Source organism: Budorcas taxicolor, chromosome 25, assembly GCF_023091745.1.
Source record: "Budorcas taxicolor isolate Tak-1 chromosome 25, Takin1.1, whole genome shotgun sequence".
Taxonomy (NCBI): domain Eukaryota; kingdom Metazoa; phylum Chordata; class Mammalia; order Artiodactyla; family Bovidae; genus Budorcas; species Budorcas taxicolor.
In genome coordinates, this window is record NC_068934.1 from 41,830,236 (window position 1) to 41,852,658 (window position 22,423).

Sequence of the window (22,423 nt, forward strand, 5' to 3'; positions counted from 1 at the left end):
CTAGGATATGGTAATTTCTTTTTACTTCCTATCATGGCTGAAGAGTAGGGGAGTTTCAGAGATTTTTACTCTGCCTTTCCCACTGTGATAGCCCTTCTCTTGTAGGCCAAGGACCCAATGTAGAGGTTCCTCCTGAGTATATCAGTTCCACTAAACACTTGGGGACTGCGGAGATTACCTCTTCTAATGGGAATAATGATGATGCTTTGGACCTCAAGGCATCAGTGTCAGTTCAGGTCCTGTGTTTAAAATCCTCAAAATGTTTGCATATCCTCCTTTTCCAAATGTATCAGTTCTTTTAGCAGATGATGAGTTCCTTTTTGGGAAGAACTGGGAGAATCATAGTTTCATGCTCCTTCCCCTAGGGTCTCGGTTACCTCTTCAGTAACTGGGTTTGGGATGTGAAAATTGGCTCAGACCCAGAAACTAAGAAAGAGATTTTGACTGTTTCCTGTGGTGACCGTCCTTAGCCTTGTGCTCCTTTCTTCTTTCTCCCTGCAGGTTGTAGATATTCAGCAGCACCCTCATTGGCTTCCGCCTAGGGATACCACTGTTTATCCTATCTACAGTTGTCTCTGATGGGTTCCAGGCCCCATGGCTAACCCTCCAGTCTTGCCAGCCTTACGATAATTAGCGCTTTCTGACTTCTGGCAGTTAAGCAGTGCCTCTGTAATTCCTCTCCTGTATTACTTGATGGGCCTTCCCTGATAACTCAGTTGGTAAAGAATCCACCTGCAATGCAGAAGACCCCAGTTCAATTCCTGGGTCAGGAAGATCCCCTGGCAAAGGGATAGGCTACTCACTCCAGTATTCTGGCCTGGAGAATTCCACGGACTATACAGTCCATGGCGTCGCAAAGAGTCAGACATGACTGAGTGACTTTCACTTCACTGTTACTTGATGGGGGTGAGCGGGAAGGAAGGCTGTCAGCTCCGTGACTTCCTCTCCTGGACTGTAGAGGAGAACCGCCACTGAGCTTCCAGGTGATACTGATGCCCCTGTCAGCAGTGCATTCCTGATGGCCTTGGCGAATGTTGTGTCCCCTGGGCCCTTTCTTGGAACACAGTTCTCTGATGGGTCTTCTGGCCTCACATAATCTATCCATTCCAGCAAGTCTGCTTTCTTCAGCCTCTGTATTGCTTCCTCTGTCATCTGTTAGGGCCACTGAAGCATACCTGTTGAACTCAGCAGAGGCCATTGCTTTCTCGAAGCTTCTATAAGCCACCGAAACAGTGATTTTGCCCCACCCACTGGAATCCTTGCCAGGGGTTAAGTCCTGCGTCCCAGGACATTTCCCTGAAGTCCTTGGATTCTTACCTGGTGATCCATCATATCCCTGGTCCCCAAGTGCTTACTGGGACTGATAATAGTTGGAGTAACCCCCCACATTGATTCTTTAATTGATTTATTTAGGCTGCACCAGGTCTTCGTTGCATCACACAGGATCGTCATGTGGGACTTTTCATGGCAGCACAGGGATTCTCTAATTGTGCACGGGCTTCGTTGCTCCATAGCATGTGGGACCTTAGTTCCTCAACCAGCGATTGAACCTGTGTCCCCTGCATTGCAGGGCAGATTCTTAACCACTGGACCACCAGGGAAGGCCCCACCTTGAGCCTTTGGTCTGGGAGAGACAAACTAGGAGCCTCTGAAACAGTTCCATCCCCACTCCATTGACTTCCTTACCTCCCATTCTTTTTAACCCATTGCACTCAGGGTTCTGTTCTGGATCCACTTGTTTTCTCACTCTGCCTTGAACAATTTATCCATTACCATGCCTTCATTTGCTATATGTATCCTGTTGTTGTTGAATCACTTAGTCGTGTCTGACTCTTTGAGACCCCATGGACTGCAGCACGCCAGGCTTTCCCGTCCTTTCAGTCTCTCCCGGAGTTTGCTCAGATTCAAGTCCGTTGAGTCAGTGATGCTATCTGACTATCTCATCCTCTGTCACCCACTTCTCCAGCCCTCGATCTTTCTCAGCATGTCACTATAACTCAGTGTTTACCTGCCCTGTGTTATGAAGCTCCTGAAGAGGTTGTTAGAAGAACTACTTTAGAGCTATAAACCAGCTTCCTCCAACAGGAATCTTTCTGAGGATGGCAGCTGCTCCGGGAATAGCTCTGCCCTCTCCTGGCAGCAAGAGACACTGCCTCTATTAGGGTGCAGTCCATGGGGTCACGAAGAGTCAGACATGACTGAGCGACTTCACTTTCAGTTTTCACTTTCATGCACTGGAGAAGGAAATGGCAACCCACTCCAGTGTTCTTGCCTGGAGAATCCCGGGGATGGCGGAGCCTCGTGGGCTGCTGTCTATGGGGTCTCACAGAGTCAGACACTACTGAAGAGACTTAGCAGCAGCAGCAGCAGCAGGAATATGCAAACGCACAGTGCCCTGCAGTGAGCTTGGAGTAGGATGTTTACCTGTAGGGCAAAGATTCAATCTGGGAACAGAATTTCCTTATTTCCTGAACCCTGGGGAGGAATATGCCAGTTGGAAGCTCTCCCACAGAAGGATTAGACTGGGTTTTGGAAGAGCCAAATTTATGAAATTTTAAAAGGAACATCTTTAAGATTGCATTTGTGACCTTGAATGGAAGTTTGGGAAGCAAAGCCTGATGAGAATCTTTTTTTTTTTTCAATTGAAGTATAGTTGATATATAGTGTTGTGTTAGTTAGTTTCAGGTATACAGCACAATGATTCAACTACAACCACACGTACATGTATATAAATATATATATCCTTTTCAGAATCTTTTCCCATATAGGTTATTATAAAATATTGAGTATAGTTGCTATACATTGGTCCTTGTTGGTTCGGGAATCTTAATTATAGGTTGTTTCTATGGGTTTTGGCTGAAGATCATTATCTGTTCATATCATTTAATATCTCGTAAATTCTCTACCTGAGGATGCTTTTATTAAGTGGAATTTTGGAACAGGGAGATGAACTCGAGGCTCGCTCTATCCATTCCCCATGTCCACCAGATGCTGCAGTTCCTCTGTGAATGGTGTGGTTCTTTCTTTTGGGATAGGATATCATTAAAAAGGAGACTGTTGGTACTCTTGTATCATTTAGTTTTTAGAAAAAATTTTAAGGTGAATCTACTATTTCCCCCTTTTCTTTAACATTATATTTTTGATACACTTTGCCTGCTTTTTTGTGCCCTAGCTCTTTAAAATTCAGTTTTTTATATACTCTAGACATGTTCTACAAATTATTTTGTCCCCTAGTGATAAACCCTTTTACAGGTTTCTAAGTTTTTACTGCTATAATCAGTACTGCAGTGAAATCCTTTGTATGTTGCTTTCTGCACGTTTATGAGAGTTTCTCTGGGTTATGAATCCAGGAGTGCCGTTGATAGGTAATATCTAAGAGCATTTTCAGTTCTACAGGCTTTTGTACATTGTGCACCTAGAGTGATTATACCAGTTAATGTTGCCACTTAGGCAATTTCATGTCCTTGTCATCACTTGGTTCAGTCAGATGTTTTGCCAAATTATGGACATAAAATTGTATTTTTTTGTGATTGTAATTTGCATTTTATTGATTACTAATACGTAATCTGTCAAGAGTTCACTGGCCACTTTTTTGTGTATCCAGTTTTGTGAACTTACCATTCCTAGTCTGTAAATTGTCTTTCCTGCTGAATTGTTGCCTTTTTCCTCACTGGTTTTCAGTGGAACTTTATGTTTCATACAAGACTGTTGTCTTATTAGTTTCAGATACTGTGTCTTGTCCCTTTTCTGGCTTGTCTTTTCAGTTTGTTAAGGTCTCTTGTGATGCACAGATTTTTCTTGTAGAATTTATTAGTTCTTTTCTTAATGGTTTGTGCTTTTGTGTCTTGTTTAACAACTCCTTCCTTACCTTGAAAACCAGAAAGATACTCTCATTTTTTTCTAAAAATTTAAAATATTTGTTTTTCATATTTAGGTCTTTTAACCACTTGGAATATATTATTGTGTTTACTTTTAAGTAGTCACCATATTTTATTTTTTCAGTGCCATTTGGTGAATGGCTGTTCTTTCCTCCAGTGGTTGTAATATTATCCTTGCATATATTAAGGTTTCAGATATGTATGAGTTTCTTTCAGGTTTCATATTCTGTTCTGTTGGTCCATTTGTCCATCCCTTTGGCTATTTCATGCTATGATTATTACTTTGGCATGCTACTGTTATTACTTAGGAATATAACATGCTTGATATATGGTAGGATTTGTCTTCAAAAGTATTACTTAAAAAATATCTTTACTGTTTTTGGCCCTTTTCTCTTACACATGTGTTAAAGAATCATAAAGTTCCCAAACATGGATATTAAGATTTGTATTGGAATTGCAGTGGATTGATAGACTGTCTGGGGATGTTGATGAAAAAAATTAATCAGTAGTCAATCTAAGAAAAAAACTGGAAAATTTTCTTTGAGTCAGCTGGAGGATTATAACCCAGGAGACAATCTTTCTGAAAGCTCTGAGAACTGTCCCCCTGGTAGAGGTCAAAGCAGAGTTATAGACATTTTTGAGACAAAGGGTCATACATCAAAGTAACATAGTCCAGCAAGGCGAGCTGAGTTGTTGTGACCCCTTACAGAATTGAGAACGGAATGTTATTTTCTAAGGAGCTACCTTCCTGGTGCCAGGAGGAAGTTGCTTTTGTTTGTTTTTGCAAGTAGGCATTTTGCAAGTAGGCTTCTAAAGGGATCTGGTTGATGCAGATGCACAGTGCACCCCAGAGGGGAGGGGGCGGTGGCTAAAGCGGCCGGGGAAAATTTTATGTGAACTTTTTTCTATCCTGCCTTAAAATTTTATTTCGTCAGGGAGCATTAATTTCTTTATGGCATCAAATCTTTCTGTTTACAAATATGAGACGTTTCTCCTTTTGGTCTTTACACTTCCTATTATTCCCTCACCTAGAAAACTTTCTTTTAGAAAGCTCCCTTGTTCCTTTACCTCTTTGGGTCTTTGCTCAGATATCACCTCATCAGAGATGCCTTCCCTGAATCAAGTAATCTCCTTCTCATCTTACTCTGCCTTTTCACAGCACTTGTAATCATTTAACATGTTACGTGTGTTTGAGTATTTATTCTTTAATTTTCTTTCTTTCACTTAGTGAAATTAAACTTCATGAAAGCAGGCTCTTTTTCTTTGCTACCACCCCAGCTCATAGAAAAGTGCCTGGCAGATACTAGGTTCTCATTATTTTTGTTTGAGTGTGTTTCTGTAGGATATTATCTTTTCCTTCATAAGTTCAGTTCAGTTCAGTCGCTCAGTCATGTCCAACTCTTTGTGACCCCATGAATTGCAGCACGCCAGGCCTCCCTGTCCATCACCAACTCCCGAAGTTCACTCAGACTCAACGTCCATCAAGTCAGTGATGCCACCCAGCCATCTCATCCTCTGTCAGCCCCTTCTCCTTCTGCCCCCAATCCCTCCCAGCATCAGAGTCTTTTCCAATGAGTCAACTCTTCACATGAGGTGGCCAAGGTACTGGAGTTTCAGCTTTAACATCATTCCCTCCAAAGAAATCCCAGGGTTGATCTCCTTCAGAATGGACTGGTTGGATCTCCTTGCAGTCCAAGGGACTCTCAAGAGTCTTCTCCAACACCACAGTTCAAAAGCATCAATTCTTTGGCGCTCAGCCTTCTTCACAGTCCAACTCACATCCATACATGACCACAGGAAAAACCATAGCCTTGACTAGACGGACCTTAGTCGGCAAAGTAATGTCTCTGCTTTTGAATATACTCTCTAGGTTGGTCATAACTTTTCTTCCAAGGAGTAAGCGTCTTTTAATTTCATGGCTGCAGTCACCATCTACAGTGATTTTGGAGCCCCCAAAAATAAAGTCTGACACTGTTTCCACTGTTTACCCATCTATTTCCCATGCAGTGGTGGGACCAGATGCCATGATCTTCGTTTTCTGAATGTTGAGCTTTAGGCCAACTTTTTCACTCTCCACTTTCACTTTCATCAAGAGGCTTTTTAGTTCCTCTTCACTTTCTGCCATAATGGTGGTGTCATCTGCATATCTGAGGTTATTGATATTTCTCCTGGCAATCTTGATTCCGGCTTGTGTTTCTTCCAGTCCAGTGTTTCTCATGATGTACTCTGCATAGAAGTTACATAAGCAGGGTGACAGTATACAGCCTTGACATACTCCTTTTCCTATTTGGAACCAGTCTGTTGTTCAGTGTTCAGTTCTAACTGTTGCTTCCTGACCTGCATACAGATTTCTCAAGAGCCAGATCAGGTGGTCTGGTATTCCCATCTCTCTCAGAATTTGCCACAGTTTATTGTGATCCACACAGTCAAAGACTTTGGCATAGTCAGTAAAGCAGAGATAGATGTTTTTCTGGAACTCTCTTGCTTTTCCAATGATCCAGCGGATGTTGGCAATTTAATCTGTGGCTCCTCTGCCTTTTCTAAAACCAGCTTGAACATCTGGGAGTTCACGGTTCACGTATTGCTGAAGCCTGGCTTGGAGAATTTTGAGCATTACTTTACTAGCATGTGAGATGAGTGCAATTGTGCAGTAGTTTGAGGATTCTTTGGCATTGCCTTTCTTTGGAATTGGAATGAAAGCTGACCTTTTCCAGTCCTGTGGCCACTGCTGAGTTTTCCAAATTTGCTGGCATATTGAGTGCAGCACTTTCACAGCATCATCTTTCAGAATTTGAAAGTCCTTCATAAAGAAGTCATCTGTTCACTGTTAGATTTAATCTTAGGTCTCTTAGTTTTCATTGCTAGTGTATATGGCAACTTGGAGAAGGAAATGGCAACCCACTTCAGTATTCTTGCCTGGGAAATCCCATGGACAGAGTAGCCTGGCAGGCTACAGTCCATGGGGTCACAAAAGAGTCAGACATGACTGAGCAACTTTTACATTATATAGGCATGACCATTGGCTATTGGTGATTAATCAGGCTTCAGCTCCTCTACCCTCTCTGGAGAGTGAGGGATGAGGCTGACAGTTGCACTCTTTATTCTAGAAATTCCAAAGATTTTAGAAGCTCTGGTGCCAGGAAAGCGGACTGAAGACCAAATATGTATTTGGTCCGCACAGCATGTGGGATCTTAATTCCCTGATCAGAGACTGAACCTGTGCCTGCTGCCCTCCTGCAGTGGAAGCTCAGAGTCTTAACCAGTGGACCACCAGAGAAGTCCCAAATGTGTATTTCAGTATCACAGCCTGGTATTGCAGCACCTCTGGGAACATGTCATTGGGGACTTAACAATGGTTAAGAAACTGATAATCAGGCTGTGGTGATCAGGTGACTGTAGCTGTTTATTCTTTTGTTCTTATGGTAGGAGTATGTGTTTCTTCAAGGAAAAAGTTTATTTCCTTTCTCAGACTGATTACATTCTAGCTAGCATTTCATTAGTGCAACAGTTTCTATTTTAATTAGAAAAGAGGGTTTCCCTTCTTAGTGATGTGTTTTAGTTTGTTTTTAATTTCTCTGTAGTTCAAATTATTTTACAGAGTGTTGTTGAAATTAACCAATTTAGTTGCAGTGTAAGGAGCTAGTTTAAATTCAGGTTTCTATTATTCATACTTGTCCCTAAACGTCTACTTCTCAACATTATATACCCCCTTTTCACCTTATTAAATATAAAAACATATTTTAAAATTTTAGTTAGGTACCTGTTTCCCTCTATGGAGCCCTAAGATTTTTCCTATAACTGACCCAAAAAGGAGCATAGGTAGGAGCAGGGGCAGATGTGGGCGGAACTATTCAAATACTGAGTTACTTGCTTTGAGGGAATGAAGGAAGAGTTTATGTTCGGAAAGTGAGCATTGAAATCAAAGATCCCAATGCCTCATAATGTGTCTTTAGGATTGTATTGCTGGAAAGCTCTGGTAACATTTAGCCATGTTGAATGTCTGTGAAAATCAAAAGTGCTTGAGAGTTTGGTTTATTTATTAATACATTTATTAATATTGCTTATGTAAATATATTTGTATAAATACATTTGTAAGACATTTGAAATACTGAATACAGGAGCAAGAACTGGCACATTTTAAGTCTGGATGGAGACTTGGAACCATTTCCAGTTTGTTTAGAGAGTTTCATCATAGCATGCAGCAGAAGCTTGTGTGTGTGTATATGTGTTTCCTAAGTGGAGATATTGTACCTATATTAATCAGGCTACAGAGTTTATACTGGCATCTAGCTGGACAGGGAGGATGGGAAGATATAAGAGCTAAGAAAATTGCCCATGTGCTTCTGGCCTAGAAAACTGGAAGAATAGCTCTGTCACTCACTGAACTGTGATACTGAGCAGGGGGATTGAGGAGGAGAGGCTATAGGGGGTTGTGGGAATCACAGGATCAGATTAATTATGGATAATTAGAAATACAGAATTAACTAAAGATTAGTGGGTCATAATATTTGACAAAGATTTTGGGGGTCATTTAGTTGATTTAAGAGTAAATGGGTTCCTTGAGGGACTGAGTCAGGTACAACATTTTACTTACTATTGCCAGTTTATTATGAAGGCTACAGCTCGGGGAAAAAGGCTAGGTGCAAGGAGTGGGGGTGTGGGTGCCTCACTGCCAGCACCTTGATGTGTTCACCAACCCGGAAACTGTACGTGTGGTCGTTATTAGATACTGTTACGTAGGTACGGTTGATTAAATCATTGCCATTGATGATTAATCCAGTCTCTAGCCCCTCTCCCCTTCCCAGAGGTTGGGGAGTGGGACTGAGAGTTCCATCACTCCAGTATGCCTTTCTGGTAACCAGCCCTGATCCTGAAGCTGCCTAGGAGCCCATCAAGAGTGGCCTCATTAGAACAAAAGGCATTCCTATCACCCAGGAGATGCAAAGGGAGTTAGGAGCTCCGTGTCAGTAGCTAGGGGCAGAGGCCAAACATAGATGTGTGTGTGCGTGTGTTTTTGGCTGCATGCGGTCTTCATTGCTCTGCTTGGGCTTTCTCTAGGTGCTGTGCGCAGGCTCGATAGTTGCTCACTGGCTTAGTACTTGTGGCGCACAGGGTTAGTTGCCCCAAGGTATGTGGAATCTTTCTGGACCAGGGATCAAACCCATGTCCCCTGCATTGGCAGGTGGATTCCTGCCCACTGTACCACCAGGGTAGTACTATGGATGCATTTTCATCACATGATAGTTATCCATCTGGAAAAAATATGAGATTAGTTCCCTACCTTATGCCATAAGTAAATATCAATTAAAGATGGATTGAGGATTGAAATGTCAAAAATAAAGCCTTTTTTATTGTAGAAAGTATAGATGAATATCTTTCAGGCCTTGAAGTAAGGACAGATTTTAAAAATTGGACACCAACCACCCCCCAAAAAAGTGGAGTATACAAGAAAAAAGAAAAAAAAATATATATATATATATATTATTTAATTATTTATTTGGCCATGCCATGCGGCTTATGGGATCTTAGTTTCTGACCAGGGATTGAACTCACTCCCTCAGCAGTGAAAGCAAGGAGTCCTAACCACTGAACTGCCAGGGAATTCCCAAGACATATTTTTGATGGATAATTTTCATTCCTCAAACGATGCCTGAGTGCCCATATCTTGACTTCTAATACTGTTCTCCAATAAAAGGGACTATGGCTCTTTGGAGAAATGCTATTTCTCAGGCTGGGGCCCTAGAGAATATACAAGATGAACCTGAAGCATCTTATAGTGCCAGAAAGTAAAATGCTGAAAAAAAAAAAGAAAAAGAGAAGAAGAAGGGGAAGAGGCATGTATTAAAAGGACGCAGTGGCCAAAGTGAGAGAGCTCACAGTGGCAAAAGCTGGAATAATCGGAGCAAGAAAGCAGTACAGTGTTGGATTCTAACCCAAAGTATAAAATAAGTATCCAAGAGTCCATACTGATATGAATAAAGGAGTAGATAAATAAATATATGAGAGGGAAGAGAGAAATGAAATAATTTATGAAGGTACGCCTCCCTCTGGGAGGCAGAGTGTAACTTCATAGCCCTTGCCTGTGGCTGCACTTAGTGACTTCCTTTCAAGGACTGTGATGATAGTTTTGAAGCGCACAGGAGATGGGGAAACTGACAACACCCACCAGTACTGTGTGACCAGGACTGCAGAAGGAGCTGAGGTTGGAGTGCTTCAGTGTTCATTTAGGGAATCATTTACTCTCTTATTACCAGTTAGCCTTTTGATGAGATCAGTATTGTGTCTCTAATCAGTTGACTATGTGATGTCATCTATCCAAGAGTAATAACTTCTCTATCTCGTCCATAAATTGATCTGCTGTATCTCTGGTGTTTCTCTTTTAATATTTGGTTGCATTAGAGAGAATGACTTGCTTCAGTGTTGTTCAGTTAATTTGATTATGAGATACTTTGCAGATGGTGCATTCATTTCTCTTCTGCAACGAGAAGGCTTTGGTTGTTTCTCCTTTACTCTTTTCTGGCCTTTATCTACACTCACATTCCTCACCCTTTAGTAAGACAACTCTGACAGTTCTCTTCACCAGCCAGTGTCCCTCCTGCAGGATTTGTAATAACAAATAATATTCCAACACTGCTTCTTGTAATAACAGCTGCCAAGTGGGTCCCTTTGGTTGGGGTCACGTTTTCTCTCTGCTTTCATCTCGGTGGCACTTTGACTTCCAAGCGCTCAGTTCCTTGACTTTAGCCATCATCCAGTTTTCGAATTTGGCTAAACTCCTCAAGGCTGATGGGTAGTTTAGAGGCAGAGCCTGGATGCTTTTTTTCTGGGTCTTTGAAATTATACCTTCAGCTTTGGCAGTGTTGCAGAGTCTGTTGGACAGTTTCCTGAGTTTCTAACTATCTTCCCATCTTTGCTCTGTTTTTGGAAATCTTTTTTCTTTTAAAGACACTGGAAGAGATCAAATTGCCAACATCTGCTGGATCATGGAAAAAGCAAGAGAGTTCCAGAAAAACATCTATTTCTGCTTTATTGACTATGCCAAAGCCTTTGACTGTGTGGATCACATTAAACTGTGGAAAATTCAGAAAGAGATGGGAATACCAGACCACCTGACCTGCCTCTTGAGAAATCTGTATGCAGGTCAGGAAGCAACAGTTAGAACTGGACATGGAACAACAGACTGGTTCCAAATAGGAAAAGGAGTATGTCAAGGCTGTATACTGTCACCCTGCTTATTTAACTTCTATGCAGAGTACATCATGAGAAACACTGGACTGGAAGAAACACAAGCTGGAATCAAGATTGCCAGGAGAAATCTCAATAACCTCAGATATGCAGATGACACCACCCTTATGGCAGAAAGTGAAGAGGAGCTAAAAAGCCTCTTGATGAAAGTGGAAGAGGAGAGTGAAAAAGTTGGCTGAAAGCTCAATGTTCAGAAAACTAAGATCATGACATCCGGTCCCAACACTTCATGGGAAATAGATGGGTAAACAGTGGAAACAGTGTCAGACTTTATTTTTTTGGGCTCCAAAATCACTGCAGATGGTGACTGCAGCCATGAAATTAAAAGACACTTACTCCTTGGAAGAAAAGTTAAGACCAACCTAGATAGCATATTGAAAAGCAGAGACATTACTTTGCCAACAAAAGGTCCGTCTAGTTAAGGCTATGGTTTTTCCAGTAGTCATGTATGGATATGAGAGTTGGACTGTGAAGAAAGCTGAGCGCCGAAAAATTGATGCTTTTGAACTGTGGTGTTGGAAAAGACTCTTGAGAGTCCCTTGGACTGCAAGGAGATCCAACCAGTCCATTCTAAAGGAGATCAGTCCCGGGTGTTCTTTGGGAGGAATGATGCTAAAGCTGAAACTCCAGTACTTTGGCCACCTCATGCGAAGAGTTGACTCATTGGAGAAGATTCTGATGCTGGAAGGGATTGGGGGCAGGAGGAGAAGGGGATAACAGAGGATGAGATGGCTGGATGGCATCACCGACTTGATGGACGTGAGTTTGAGTGAACTCCGGGAGCTGGTGATGGACAGGGAGGCCTGGCGTGCTGCAATTCATGGGGTCGCAAAGAGTTGGACACGACTGAGCGACTGAACTGAACTGAGGGGGGAAAACTGCCATATTTGGCTAAGATCACGTAATCCTCACCTGTTGGGAAACATGGGACATGAATTTTTGCAACAAGGGATTAGAAAGGAACTTTCTCTGTGGACTTGGCCCTCTGAACTTCAGGGCCCCAACCGCCCTGCCCGCCCCCACCATTTACTTGAATAAGTGTAAAGTCCTGAAGACTTTAATGACCTCATTAATCTGTCCTTATTGGCTCCAGACTCTTTTTTTTTTTAACTTGTTGCTTTTCCCTTGATGCATTTATTATTCTCTCTTTAACTTTTGCTGTATTAATTACAGTGTGCGTTGGTATGGTCCTCTTTGGGTTAATCCTGTTTGGGACTCTCTGTGATTCCTGTACTTGGATGTCTATTTCATTTCCCAGGTTAGGGAAGTTTTCAGCTATTATGTCCTCATAAATGTTCTCTGCCCCTTTCTCTCTATGTTTGATATTGTCCCCAAGGTCTCTCAGACTGTCTTCATTTCTTTCTTTCTTTTTTTTTTAATTTGGCTCCAGACTCTGAACTACTTTTTTCCTTGCTTCTCTTGAAGGCTAAATTCTTGAACAAATTATATACTTTGAATTCTGTAGTAAATATTAAGTTCTGTATTTAGCAACATACACTAGGATCGGAGGATCTCTAGCCACCTTCAGCCCTCTTTCTCTGCTATCTTGCTCTGTTGCTTTTTTTGTCCTCCCCTTCAACCAGATTTATTACTTGGTTTTATTTGGTTGGACAGTTACAAGTCTTGGCTTGTTTTCCTGCATAAACAGCTTCCTCTTGATACCACACAATGTTGTTTAAATTCCTTTTCACTTTATCCCTTTATCTTCACATACTACTTTTTTTTCTGCCTTTTTTAAATTAAGAAAATTTAAACACAATTTAAAATGTTACTTTCCCTTTACAGTTATTACCAAATATTGGCTATATTCCCCACGTTATATACATCCTTGAGCCTATTTTATATCCAGTAGTTTGTACCTCCTGGTCTCTCACCCTCCACACACACACTGGTAACCACTTGTTTGTTTTCTGTATTCAAGTCTGCTTCTTTTTTGTTATATCTACTAGTTTGTTGTATTTTTTTAGACTCCACATATAGGTGATATCATACAGCATCTGTCTTTCTGTCTGAGTTATTTCACTGAGGATAATGCCCGCAGAGTCCATCTATGTTGCTGCAAATGGCAAAAGTCCCTTTTTTCTTGAGGCTAAGGAGGATTCCATATATATATATACACACACACTATATCATCTTTTATCCATTTGTCTGTTGAAGGACACCTTCCATATTTTTACAGTTGTAAATGCTGCTGTGAACACTGAGGTGCACGTTTTTTTTCAAATACATGCTGCTTTTGTTGAATTGCTTCTAAGAAGGGAAATACTAGGTTTTAATGGTAACAGTTCATCCACTTATTTACCGCACACTTATAAAGTGCCTAGGACTTCCCTGGTGGCTCAGACTGTAAAGTGTCTTGCTTACAATGTGGGAGACCTGGGTTCGATCCCTGGGTCGGGAAGATCCTCTGGAGAAGGAAATGGCAACCCACTCCAGTACTCTTGCCTGGAAAATCCCATGGACAGAGGAGTGTGGTGGGCTACAGTCCACGGGGTCACAAAGAGTCGGACAAGACTGAGCGACTTCACTTCACTTCACTATAAAGTGCCTATGTCTGAGCAGGCAGGTTCATCAACAAGTAGCACAAGGCTCTGCCACTTGTCTTGAAGTGCTGACACTCAGACAAGGAAAAGTAATAAGCAAACAGGATGTGATCTCTTCCAGCCCAGGAAGAGGCAGGTGCACAGTGGATGGAAAGTAATTCTTTCTGGGGATTTGAGAGAAGCTATCATTTGAACTAGGTCTGGAATGAATTGGAGGTTATGAGGCAGAAAAGGAACGTCAAAACACATAGGGGATGACGTGCACAAAGATGCAGAGGCCTGACAGCTGGTTATGTGGCAGGACTAACAGGTGTTGAAGGCTGATGTTGTTGGAGGGTGGTCCCTGTGACGGGTGTGGTGGGTGATAAACTTGGGGAGGCAAGTTGTTAGCTTCCTTGCAGAATGCGGGGGGGGGGGGGGGGGGGGGGGGGGGATTGGTTTCATCTTTCTGGAGCTGTGGGGGACTGTGAGTCAGATACTGTGTGTATATATGGGAGTGTTACGTTGAAACATCTCAAAGAGAGTGTCTGACCCCACAGTTCTTAACTTTGAGCTTTCATGCTGGTGATAGTCTGTTCAGTCTGGTTGGCACTTATTTGGCATATGGCCAGGGCACCTTGGACTTGCTGTCATCATTGAGCACAGGTCTGAACTCCAGCCTCTACCTGCTTGCTTGGGGTGGGGGATGGGGATGAGTCTGGTATGAAGAGGGGAGAGGAATGAAGGGGAAGGGCAGAGGGTGAGCTTTTTCGTGGCCTCGGCTCTCCTTTGGTACCTCTTCTATTCAGATCTTGGTTTCTGTTTTCTTCCAAATACACAGCTGTCTTGGCTTCCAGCCCAGGTGGGAGAGGGAGAAAGAACTTAACTTCCTTCAGGTCCTTTCTGAAAATAACCCAGCTGGTGCTGCTTAGGAACAAGAAGTTCCTGAGAGTGTTGGCACCTCATGGTGTTGATGTCTGGCTGAACCTTGTCTCACTGTCAATTCAGGGTCCTCTGCGGGGAGAAGTTGGGTGGTCTTCAAGGTCTTTGCAATACTTGGGCCACTTGATGCGAAGAGCCGACTCACTGGAAAACTCTGATGCTGGGAAAGATTGAAGGCAGGAGGAGAAGGGGCGACAGAGGAGATGGTTGGGTCGCATCACTGACTCAATGGACATGAATTTGAGCTAAAGGTAGTGAAGGACAGGGGAGCCTGGCACGCTGCAGTCCATGGGGTCTTAAAGAGGCAGATGACTGAGTGACTGAACAACAACGCAAGTCCACGGTGCCCTGGCCATATGCCAAGAAGGCCTCGGCAGTACCAGCTGCCTCCAAGGCCTAGCACAGCGAGGGGACAGGGAGTAAGAGAACTCTGGCCCCTGGAGGGGGCCACTGGACTAATCTGCAGGAGGCCCTGCAAAGCGGGGAACAGTCTGGCCGTGGCACCTTCTGATCTGTAGTGAGAAGATGGGTGCCTCCAACAGAGGCCCTGCCCCTGCAGGTTGTCAGGCCCGAGATTATCCATCAGTCTCTTCTGGATGTCGGATTCCTAGCTGCCCGACATCCTGGCGCCAGAAAGAGGGGGCGAGGTAGGGTAAAATGGGGGAATGTCAGCAATTCTCCTGTCCAAACAGATTCATCATAAAATATCATGAAGAAGGCTAGATTAGGGTTAATTCACTAAAGTTAATGAAGCACACTATTATATGGGCACTCTGTAAATAGTTGCTACATGATGAATTAATTGAACTACACTCAAGATATCTTGAAAGAGTGGGAGTAAGCCCTGCAGGAAAGCAGGGGTCCAGGGCCAAGTTCCAGAGGCCTGAGAAGACAAGGCCCGGTAGGGGAAAGGGCTGAGTTGAGTTTCGTTGACTCTGAGTTCAAGTGGCTTGGGCAAATGGAAGTTGGTGTCCCGGAAGTCACAAACCTTTCGAGTGGGCGAAGAAGAGCCTCGGAACCCCCGCAGTTCTGGATATCCCTTTTAGCCCACTTACGCGGCAGCGGGAAGCCTAATGGTGGCTCCGTGCTCAGCCTTCTGAATGTCCGAACGTTAGGGCTAGACGGTTCCAGATGAGGAAATGGACCAGGGGAGTTGAACCACGCAGCCATCGGAGTTGAGTTCCCAACGTTACTCCCTCGGCCGCCGCCCACCCTTTCAGTCCCTGAAGGAGCAACCCAGGAGGTTCCACTTTAAGAGACAAGCGGGGGCGGGGTGGGGTGGGGCGGGGCTCGGCTCGGCTTGGCTCCCCTACTCAGGCCCCGAGGCCGCGCCCGCCGCGCCGCAGACTCGGTCGGGGAACCTAAGTGGAGCCACGGAAGCCTGGGAGTCTGTTCTGGGGCCAGGAGCTCTGGGCAGGTGTCCAGCCACTAGCTGACCGCAGACTGCGTCGTGTCTCCGTTTCCGCAGGCACCATGAGCCAGGACACCGAGGTGGACATGAAGGAAGTGGAACTGAACGAGCTGGAACCCGAGAAGCAGCCGATGAACGCGGCGTCTGGGGCAGCGATGGCCGTGGTCGTGGCAGGCGGCACCGAGAAGAATGGTCTGGTTAAGATCAAGGTGGCCGACGACGAGGCGGACGCGGCGGCCGAGGCCAAATTCACGGGCCTGTCTAAAGAGGAGCTGCTGAAGGTGGCGGGCAGCCCCGCCTGGGTACGCACCCGCTGGGCGCTGCTGCTGCTCTTCTGGCTCGGCTGGCTGGGCATGCTGGCCGGCGCCGTGGTCATCATCGTGCAGGCGCCACGCTGCCGCGAGCTGCCAGAGCAGAGATGGTGGCACAAGGGCGCCCTCTACCGCATTGGAGACCTTCGGGCCTTCCTGGGCCACGATACAGGCAACCTAGCGGGTGAGTCTGGGCGCCCCCATTTCCCTCCCCGCGCTCCCCCACCTGCCACCCCATGGGGCCTTGGTTTAAATGGTCGCCAACTTCGATCTCTGTTCCCAGATTAACTCAGTTCTCTACCCTACTCGGTCCTGGCGACCGCTCCCCGAGACGTAGCCCCTCCTTGCTTTCTTTGAAGGAAGCTGCCCCCTACTTGCTCCTTCCTGAGGGTGGCTGACTCAGCATGCTCCCCTCCCCTTCCCGGCGCCCGTAGCCTGTCGCAGCGTGTTTCTGAAGCAACTTGCTAGCCGCCTTACATCAGCGTTTCAGTCTGGTGAGCCAGCCTAATAGGAGCGATCAGGGGCCTCCGCGGGGCCTCACTGTAACTTTGCTTTTGCATTTCAGGCCTTAAGGAGCGGCTCGATTACTTAAGCACCCTGAAGGTGAAGGGTATTGTGTTGGGCCCAATTCATAAGAACCAGGAGGATGACCTCACAGAGACCAACTTGGAACAGATCGACCCCATTTTTGGCTCCAAGGAAGATTTTGAGAGTCTCCTGCACTCCGCCAAGAAGAAGAGTGGGTGTCTTCGAACCGGCAAAGCAGCAGCTAGAGAGCACTTGGGCTTCTGGGCAGGGGAAAGGCAGGAGAGGACTTTTGTCTGGTTTATTGCTGACTGGCTCACAGTTTTCCTAGGGCAGGTCCAGGGGAGGTTTGTTAGGCTTCAACTTAAAGTGGATTTGTCAGGTGGTTCAGAGACTTTGTATACTTGGATGTACAGTTATTTAGCTTCTGGGCTTCAGTGCCTTTATTTGCAAAATGTAGACTTTTGCTAAATCGGTGGTTTTAAAACTTAAGAGTAGATCCTTTGGAGGAAAAAAAAGTTAAAATCTTGTCTACTTTGAAGAAAGTTCACTTTGGGAATGAGGGGAACAGGGCTTCATAGCTCGGCCTTCTCTGTTACACTACTCCCTCCCAACACCGACCCCCCCGCGCCGCCCCCGCCCCGCGCTGCCCCCGTACTTGCTCAAATCTTTGTTTCAATGAAATGAGTTACACCAGGGTTCGAATCTAAACTTTTGTACCAATACATAGGGAGTATTCTACCGACTTGTATTTGTTGATTTCTTTGTTTTCCCTTCTCCCAGAGTCTATCAACCACCTCTTCCTCCTTTGTTCTAGGCATCCGGGTCATCCTGGACCTCACTCCCAACTACAAGGGCCAGAACCCTTGGTTTCAATCCATTCAGACTGACACTGTGGCCATCAAAATGAAGGTGAGTGTGTTGGTGCTGACGGCAGGTGGGAGCCGGATGCTGGGGCTGATTGGCCCTTTCATAGTGAATTATATAAACGTAGCCTGGCACCACCTGAGGGGCCCCTGGCTCCTTGTCGCCCAGCAGGCACGCTCTTCCTACAGGCAGAAGGATAGGCAAGCAGTGCATCCCTCTTTTTGTTTGTTCCTTTTCTGACCACTTGATCCCTGACTCTGAGGGTGACAGTGCCAGGATGGAATTTTTCAGATGTGAATTTTCTTCCTTTTGGCAGAGGAAGCCCTTTCTCTGTGGGAATCCTGTCCTGTCTGGTTTCCCATTTCTTATTTGATGTGTTTTGGAAGGCAGCCCAGTCTGAAATTGTAAGCATTGGGGTCTTCCTATGTGTCTGGGAATGTGCCGAGTATTTTTATATACCTTCTTTAATCCTGTATAACCAAACAAGGTTCCTACCCATATCCCAAGTCTGTAAGTGAGGAAGCTAAGGTTCACAGGGGCTTTAATATGCCCTGGGATTGAAGGTCCCAGTTAATCTTAAATCTCAAATCTGCCTTCTCTGAAGGTATAAGGCTCAAATTCTGTACCCTGTAGACTGGGAGTGGGGTTTTGAAAGTCATCCCAGCTCCTAATGCCTGGGTTCTAGGGCGCTGACCAGTTCGGAAGGGGTAGAACAAACCTGGAGGCAGACTCTGACCCTCTGCTGGCAGCCAGGATTCTGAGGTAGAATTCTGTACTCCCAGCATATCAATTGACCTTTGGGGTCATTTGGTTCATTCTTTGCCACTTGCTAGAAGACCCTTTAAAAGTTACTGAGAAAAGAACATTTTTAGATGTTAAGGCGCGAAGTGTGGTAGCCTCAGATGAAGATGGAGACCAGTAGAGAAAAGACGGAGCAGAGAGAGAACCCAGAAGAGAGGGCGGGGGAGTGAGGCCCTGTGTCACGTGCTGCAGGAATGCCAGGGCTTCAAGCCTGGGCCTATTCTGCAGAGCTGACTTCTCTTTTCAAATCTTTGGGTAAACTGCCCTGGGGCTGTGCTTTGAATTTCGGGCTTTTATCCTGAGTCTTGCTCTGAATGGCTCTTTTACTTAGACTCTCCCCAGGCTCCAAGAAACTGGGAGAGGAATAAGTATACTCATCTTGGGATCTTGGTTAGCATTTTAGGTCCCTTCACTGTTGCTCTCTGATTGTGGCCTTGGGCATGCCTCCTTTCTTCTCTGACGTTTCCTTATTTGTAAAATGAGTATATCAACATTCTACAAATGCTTAGTGTTAAAGGAAGTTAACATTTAGTGTATAGGCCTTTTCTGTAGGTGTTAAAGGTAAAGCTTTGCGATTTACCATGGGGAGGAGTAGAGGAGAGCACTATATCACTAAGGATCAGTGATGGGTTGGAATGGAAGGGGAACTGAAGACTGAAGGTTTATAGTAGAGGCAAGAAAGTGAGACTGTTCAAGGCAAGCGCCTCTCCTGAGGTCACGGGGAAGTATAGGGTCGGCAGAATTTAGTGTGGGCTGGAATCTTCTGAGCCTTGCATCAGCAGTGATACTTTCCTCTGTACTTCTGCCTTTCTCCCGATAGGAAGCTCTGAGGTTTTGGCTGCAGACCGGTGTGGATGGGTTTCAGGTCCGGGACGTGCAGAATCTGACAGTGAGTACCCTTTCCATGTGAGAACAGGAGCCTTGCCAGGGCCTGATAGCCTTCCCTTCCTCACGACTCTGCTCTTTTCCTTTTAGGATCCGTCTTCATTCTTAGCTGAGTGGCAGAACATCACTAAGAGCGTCAGCGAGGATCGGTGGGTACCAGACCCCAGCTTCCCCAATTCAGCTCCACTCTGGGAGCCACCCCCCAGTGGAGTATGAGCCCCAGGACAGGGGGGAGTTCCTAGCCCAGAGAACCTTCTTCGCCTTCATTCTCCTTTCTTGTCCAGTACTAACCTCAACTCCCGCTCTGTTCTGTGCAGGCTTTTGATTGCAGGCACAGACTCCTCCGACCTTCAGCAGATCCTGAGGCTGCTTGAACCCACCAAGGACCTGTTGTTGACTAGCTCTTACCTGTCACACTCCAGCTTAACTGGGAATCATACAAATTTCCTGGTCACCCAGTATCTGGACGCCTTTGGCAGCAACTGGTGCAGCTGGAGTGTGAGTACCACAGTGGTGGGAGAGGGGGCAGGAGGCCTTTTGGAAGAGAGGGCATTGGAAGGTGGAGGCAGAAGTGGGCTCTGGGGCTCACGAGTATGTTCATTCCTGCAGGTGTCTCAGGCGGGGCTCCTGACTTCCTTTGTGTCGCCCCATCTCCTCCGACTCTACCAGCTGCTGCTCTTCACCCTGCCGGGAACTCCAGTGTTCAGCTATGGAGACGAGATTGGCCTGGAGGGAGCTGACCTTTCTGGACAGGTGATGTTTGCTGCCTGCCCAGCACAATGGGAGAGGTTGTGTTCATCCATCACAATGGTTCTGTGGCTGGTGGCGGACAGACCATGAGCCTTGGGAAGGAAAACTTGTTTGCTAGTCAGCCCCCTGGTCAGTCACTGTGTGGCCTTGGCAGGTTATTTTCTCTCTCTAACTCTTAATCATTTTTTCTGCGATAATTGCGTTCCTTATAGAGTAGTATGGAAAAGAAGATGGCAACCCACTCCAGGATTCTTGCCTGGAGAATCGCTATGGACAGAGGAGCCTGGTGGGCTACAGTCCATGGGGTCACAGAGAGTTGGACATGACTGAGTGACTAACACATGCAGAGAGTAGTTATGAATGAAACAAGGCATCTTTAAAATGTAGTGCCTACTCCCTGGTAGGAGTTCAGTACAGTAGCTGTTACTTAGTAATTTGTTCATTCACTGGACACTGGCTACTCTTGGTTAGGCCCTGTGCTGTCCAGGAACTCAGAGCTTTGTAGGGGACCAGATACACACAGTGAGAGCCGAGGTGGGGTAAGACCATGAAGGCGCCCACTTGGCTTTAGCCACAAGGTTGAAGGTTGACATTGAGCTGATATTTTTAAAACCCGTGTATGCGTGTGCTAAGTTGCTTCAGTCGTGTCTGACTCTACAACCCTGTGTACTGTAGCCCGCCAGCCTCCTCTGTCCATAGCAATTCTCCAGGCAAGAATACTGGAGTAGGTTGCTGTGCCCTCCTCCAGGGGGTCTTCCCGACCCAGGAACCGAACCTGCATCTCTTAACGTCTCCTGCATTGTCAGGCAGGTTCTTTACCACTAGTGACCTGGGAACCCCATTTATAAAACCCGTTTTTCACTTATTCCACGAAACTGACAAGAGTGTGTGCTTTGCACAGAGGATCCAGCAGTACACAAAAGAGCTGGAGGTGGTGAAATGAGATGGTGAGCTCATATAATAAGGATGCCCGGTGCTGATATGTGCTTTGCAAAAGAAAGCAAGGTACAGGGCTTTGAGAGCAGGGGATACAGTCGATTTTATATCAAGTGGCCTCAGAAAACCTGAGGGAGGTCCCTGAGCAGGGATCAGAGCGCAGTGAGGGACTGGCCTGTGGCTATCTGGCAGAAGCGCCCTCCAGGCTGAAGGGACAGTGTGCGAGGCCTGAGGTAGAGGAGGTTATAAATCTGGAAATGAGGGGAGGAGTTGGAGAGCAGTTAGGTTTTTTTCAAAGTCCTCTTTTGCCTGGTTTTCAGCCTGCGAAGGCCCCAGTCATGCTGTGGGATGAATCCAGCTTTCCCAACACCTCAGCATCTAGAAACATCAGCATGACTGTGAAGGTAAGTGTTTTCCACGGGCAGGGCCTGATCATCAAGGGGTGGGGGCCGGCGGCTGGTAGGACGTTGTGCCCTGGGGAGCCCTTCGTCCCTGTCTGAAGTATCTTTATCACTTTATCACTGTTTGCAGGGCCAGAGTGGGGACCCTGACTCCCTCCTCTTCCTGTTCCGCTGGCTGAGTGATCAGCGGGGTAAGGAACGCTCCCTGCTGCATGGAGACTTCTACACTCTCTCCTCGGGGCCCGACCTCTTCTCCTACATCCGCCAGTGGGACCAGAATGAGCGTTTCCTCGTAGTGCTCAACTTTGGGGATGTGGGCCAACTGGCCAGGCTGGGGGCCTCCAGCCTGCCCACCGGCACCAGCCTGCCAGCCAAGGTGGATCTGCTGCTCAGCACCCAGCCAGGCCGTGAGAAGGGCACCTCCCTTGAGCTGGAGCACCTGAACCTACAACCTCATGAGGGGCTACTGCTCCACTTCCCCTACGTGGCCTGACCTGGGCCCACTACCCTTCCCCTCCCCTCCCCAGGCCCTTTGGGTTCTGATTTCTCTCTTTCCTTTTTTTTAAACTTACAGATGAACCCCCAAATAGGGTGTTTTCTGGTTTCAAATAAAAGTCACTCCTGCCTGGTGAGGCCATGCCTTCTTTCCACATGCTGTCAACGCAGGAATTTCTTTCTCCTTCCCCTTTCCCCCGCTGGACCCCCTCACAGTGATAGGACCAGAGCAGAAGGCTCCTGCTGAAGTCAGAACAGCCAGGCAGTGTCAGGCCGATCTAGCACCCTACCTCCTCCCCGAGCCTGGACAGGGCGCTCTCTCCTGGAGGTCTTGGCTCTTGCTGACTCTTTCTTTTTTTTTTAACCTCCCTCAACAGTGGTCTCCAGCCAGGCTTGGTCACTTTCCCTGTTTTGCAGACTTGGCCTTTCTGGGAGAAAAGGTGGGTGTGGGGTA

General features: G+C 46.0%; 1 protein-coding gene and 1 non-coding gene across 3 annotated transcripts in view; both read left to right on the top strand.

Moving 5' to 3' along the window:
- SLC3A2 (solute carrier family 3 member 2) overlaps nucleotides 1-22,124 on the top strand; it is a 31,364-nt gene extending 9,240 nt beyond the window's left edge. The window contains exons 1-10 of one of the 2 annotated variants that reach the window (XM_052662010.1): nucleotides 14,197-14,311; nucleotides 16,056-16,493; nucleotides 16,875-17,048; nucleotides 17,652-17,746; nucleotides 19,323-19,391; nucleotides 19,478-19,536; nucleotides 19,705-19,885; nucleotides 19,997-20,140; nucleotides 21,394-21,477; nucleotides 21,605-22,124. In XM_052662010.1, coding sequence (XP_052517970.1) covers nucleotides 16,061-16,493; nucleotides 16,875-17,048; nucleotides 17,652-17,746; nucleotides 19,323-19,391; nucleotides 19,478-19,536; nucleotides 19,705-19,885; nucleotides 19,997-20,140; nucleotides 21,394-21,477; nucleotides 21,605-21,967 — 1,602 coding nt within the window. In that variant the 5' untranslated portion in view covers nucleotides 14,197-14,311; nucleotides 16,056-16,060 and the 3' untranslated portion in view covers nucleotides 21,968-22,124. Of the gene's footprint in view, nucleotides 1-14,196; nucleotides 14,312-16,055; nucleotides 16,494-16,874; nucleotides 17,049-17,651; nucleotides 17,747-19,322; nucleotides 19,392-19,477; nucleotides 19,537-19,704; nucleotides 19,886-19,996; nucleotides 20,141-21,393; nucleotides 21,478-21,604 lie in introns of those variants that run through there. The other variant, XM_052662009.1, reaches the window with a different exon arrangement.
- On the top strand, nucleotides 2,837-3,022 carry LOC128069312 (U2 spliceosomal RNA). The gene has a single exon (XR_008201566.1). It is a non-coding gene; the product is annotated as a U2 spliceosomal RNA (small nuclear RNA).
- Nucleotides 22,125-22,423: the final 299 nt, after the last annotated feature.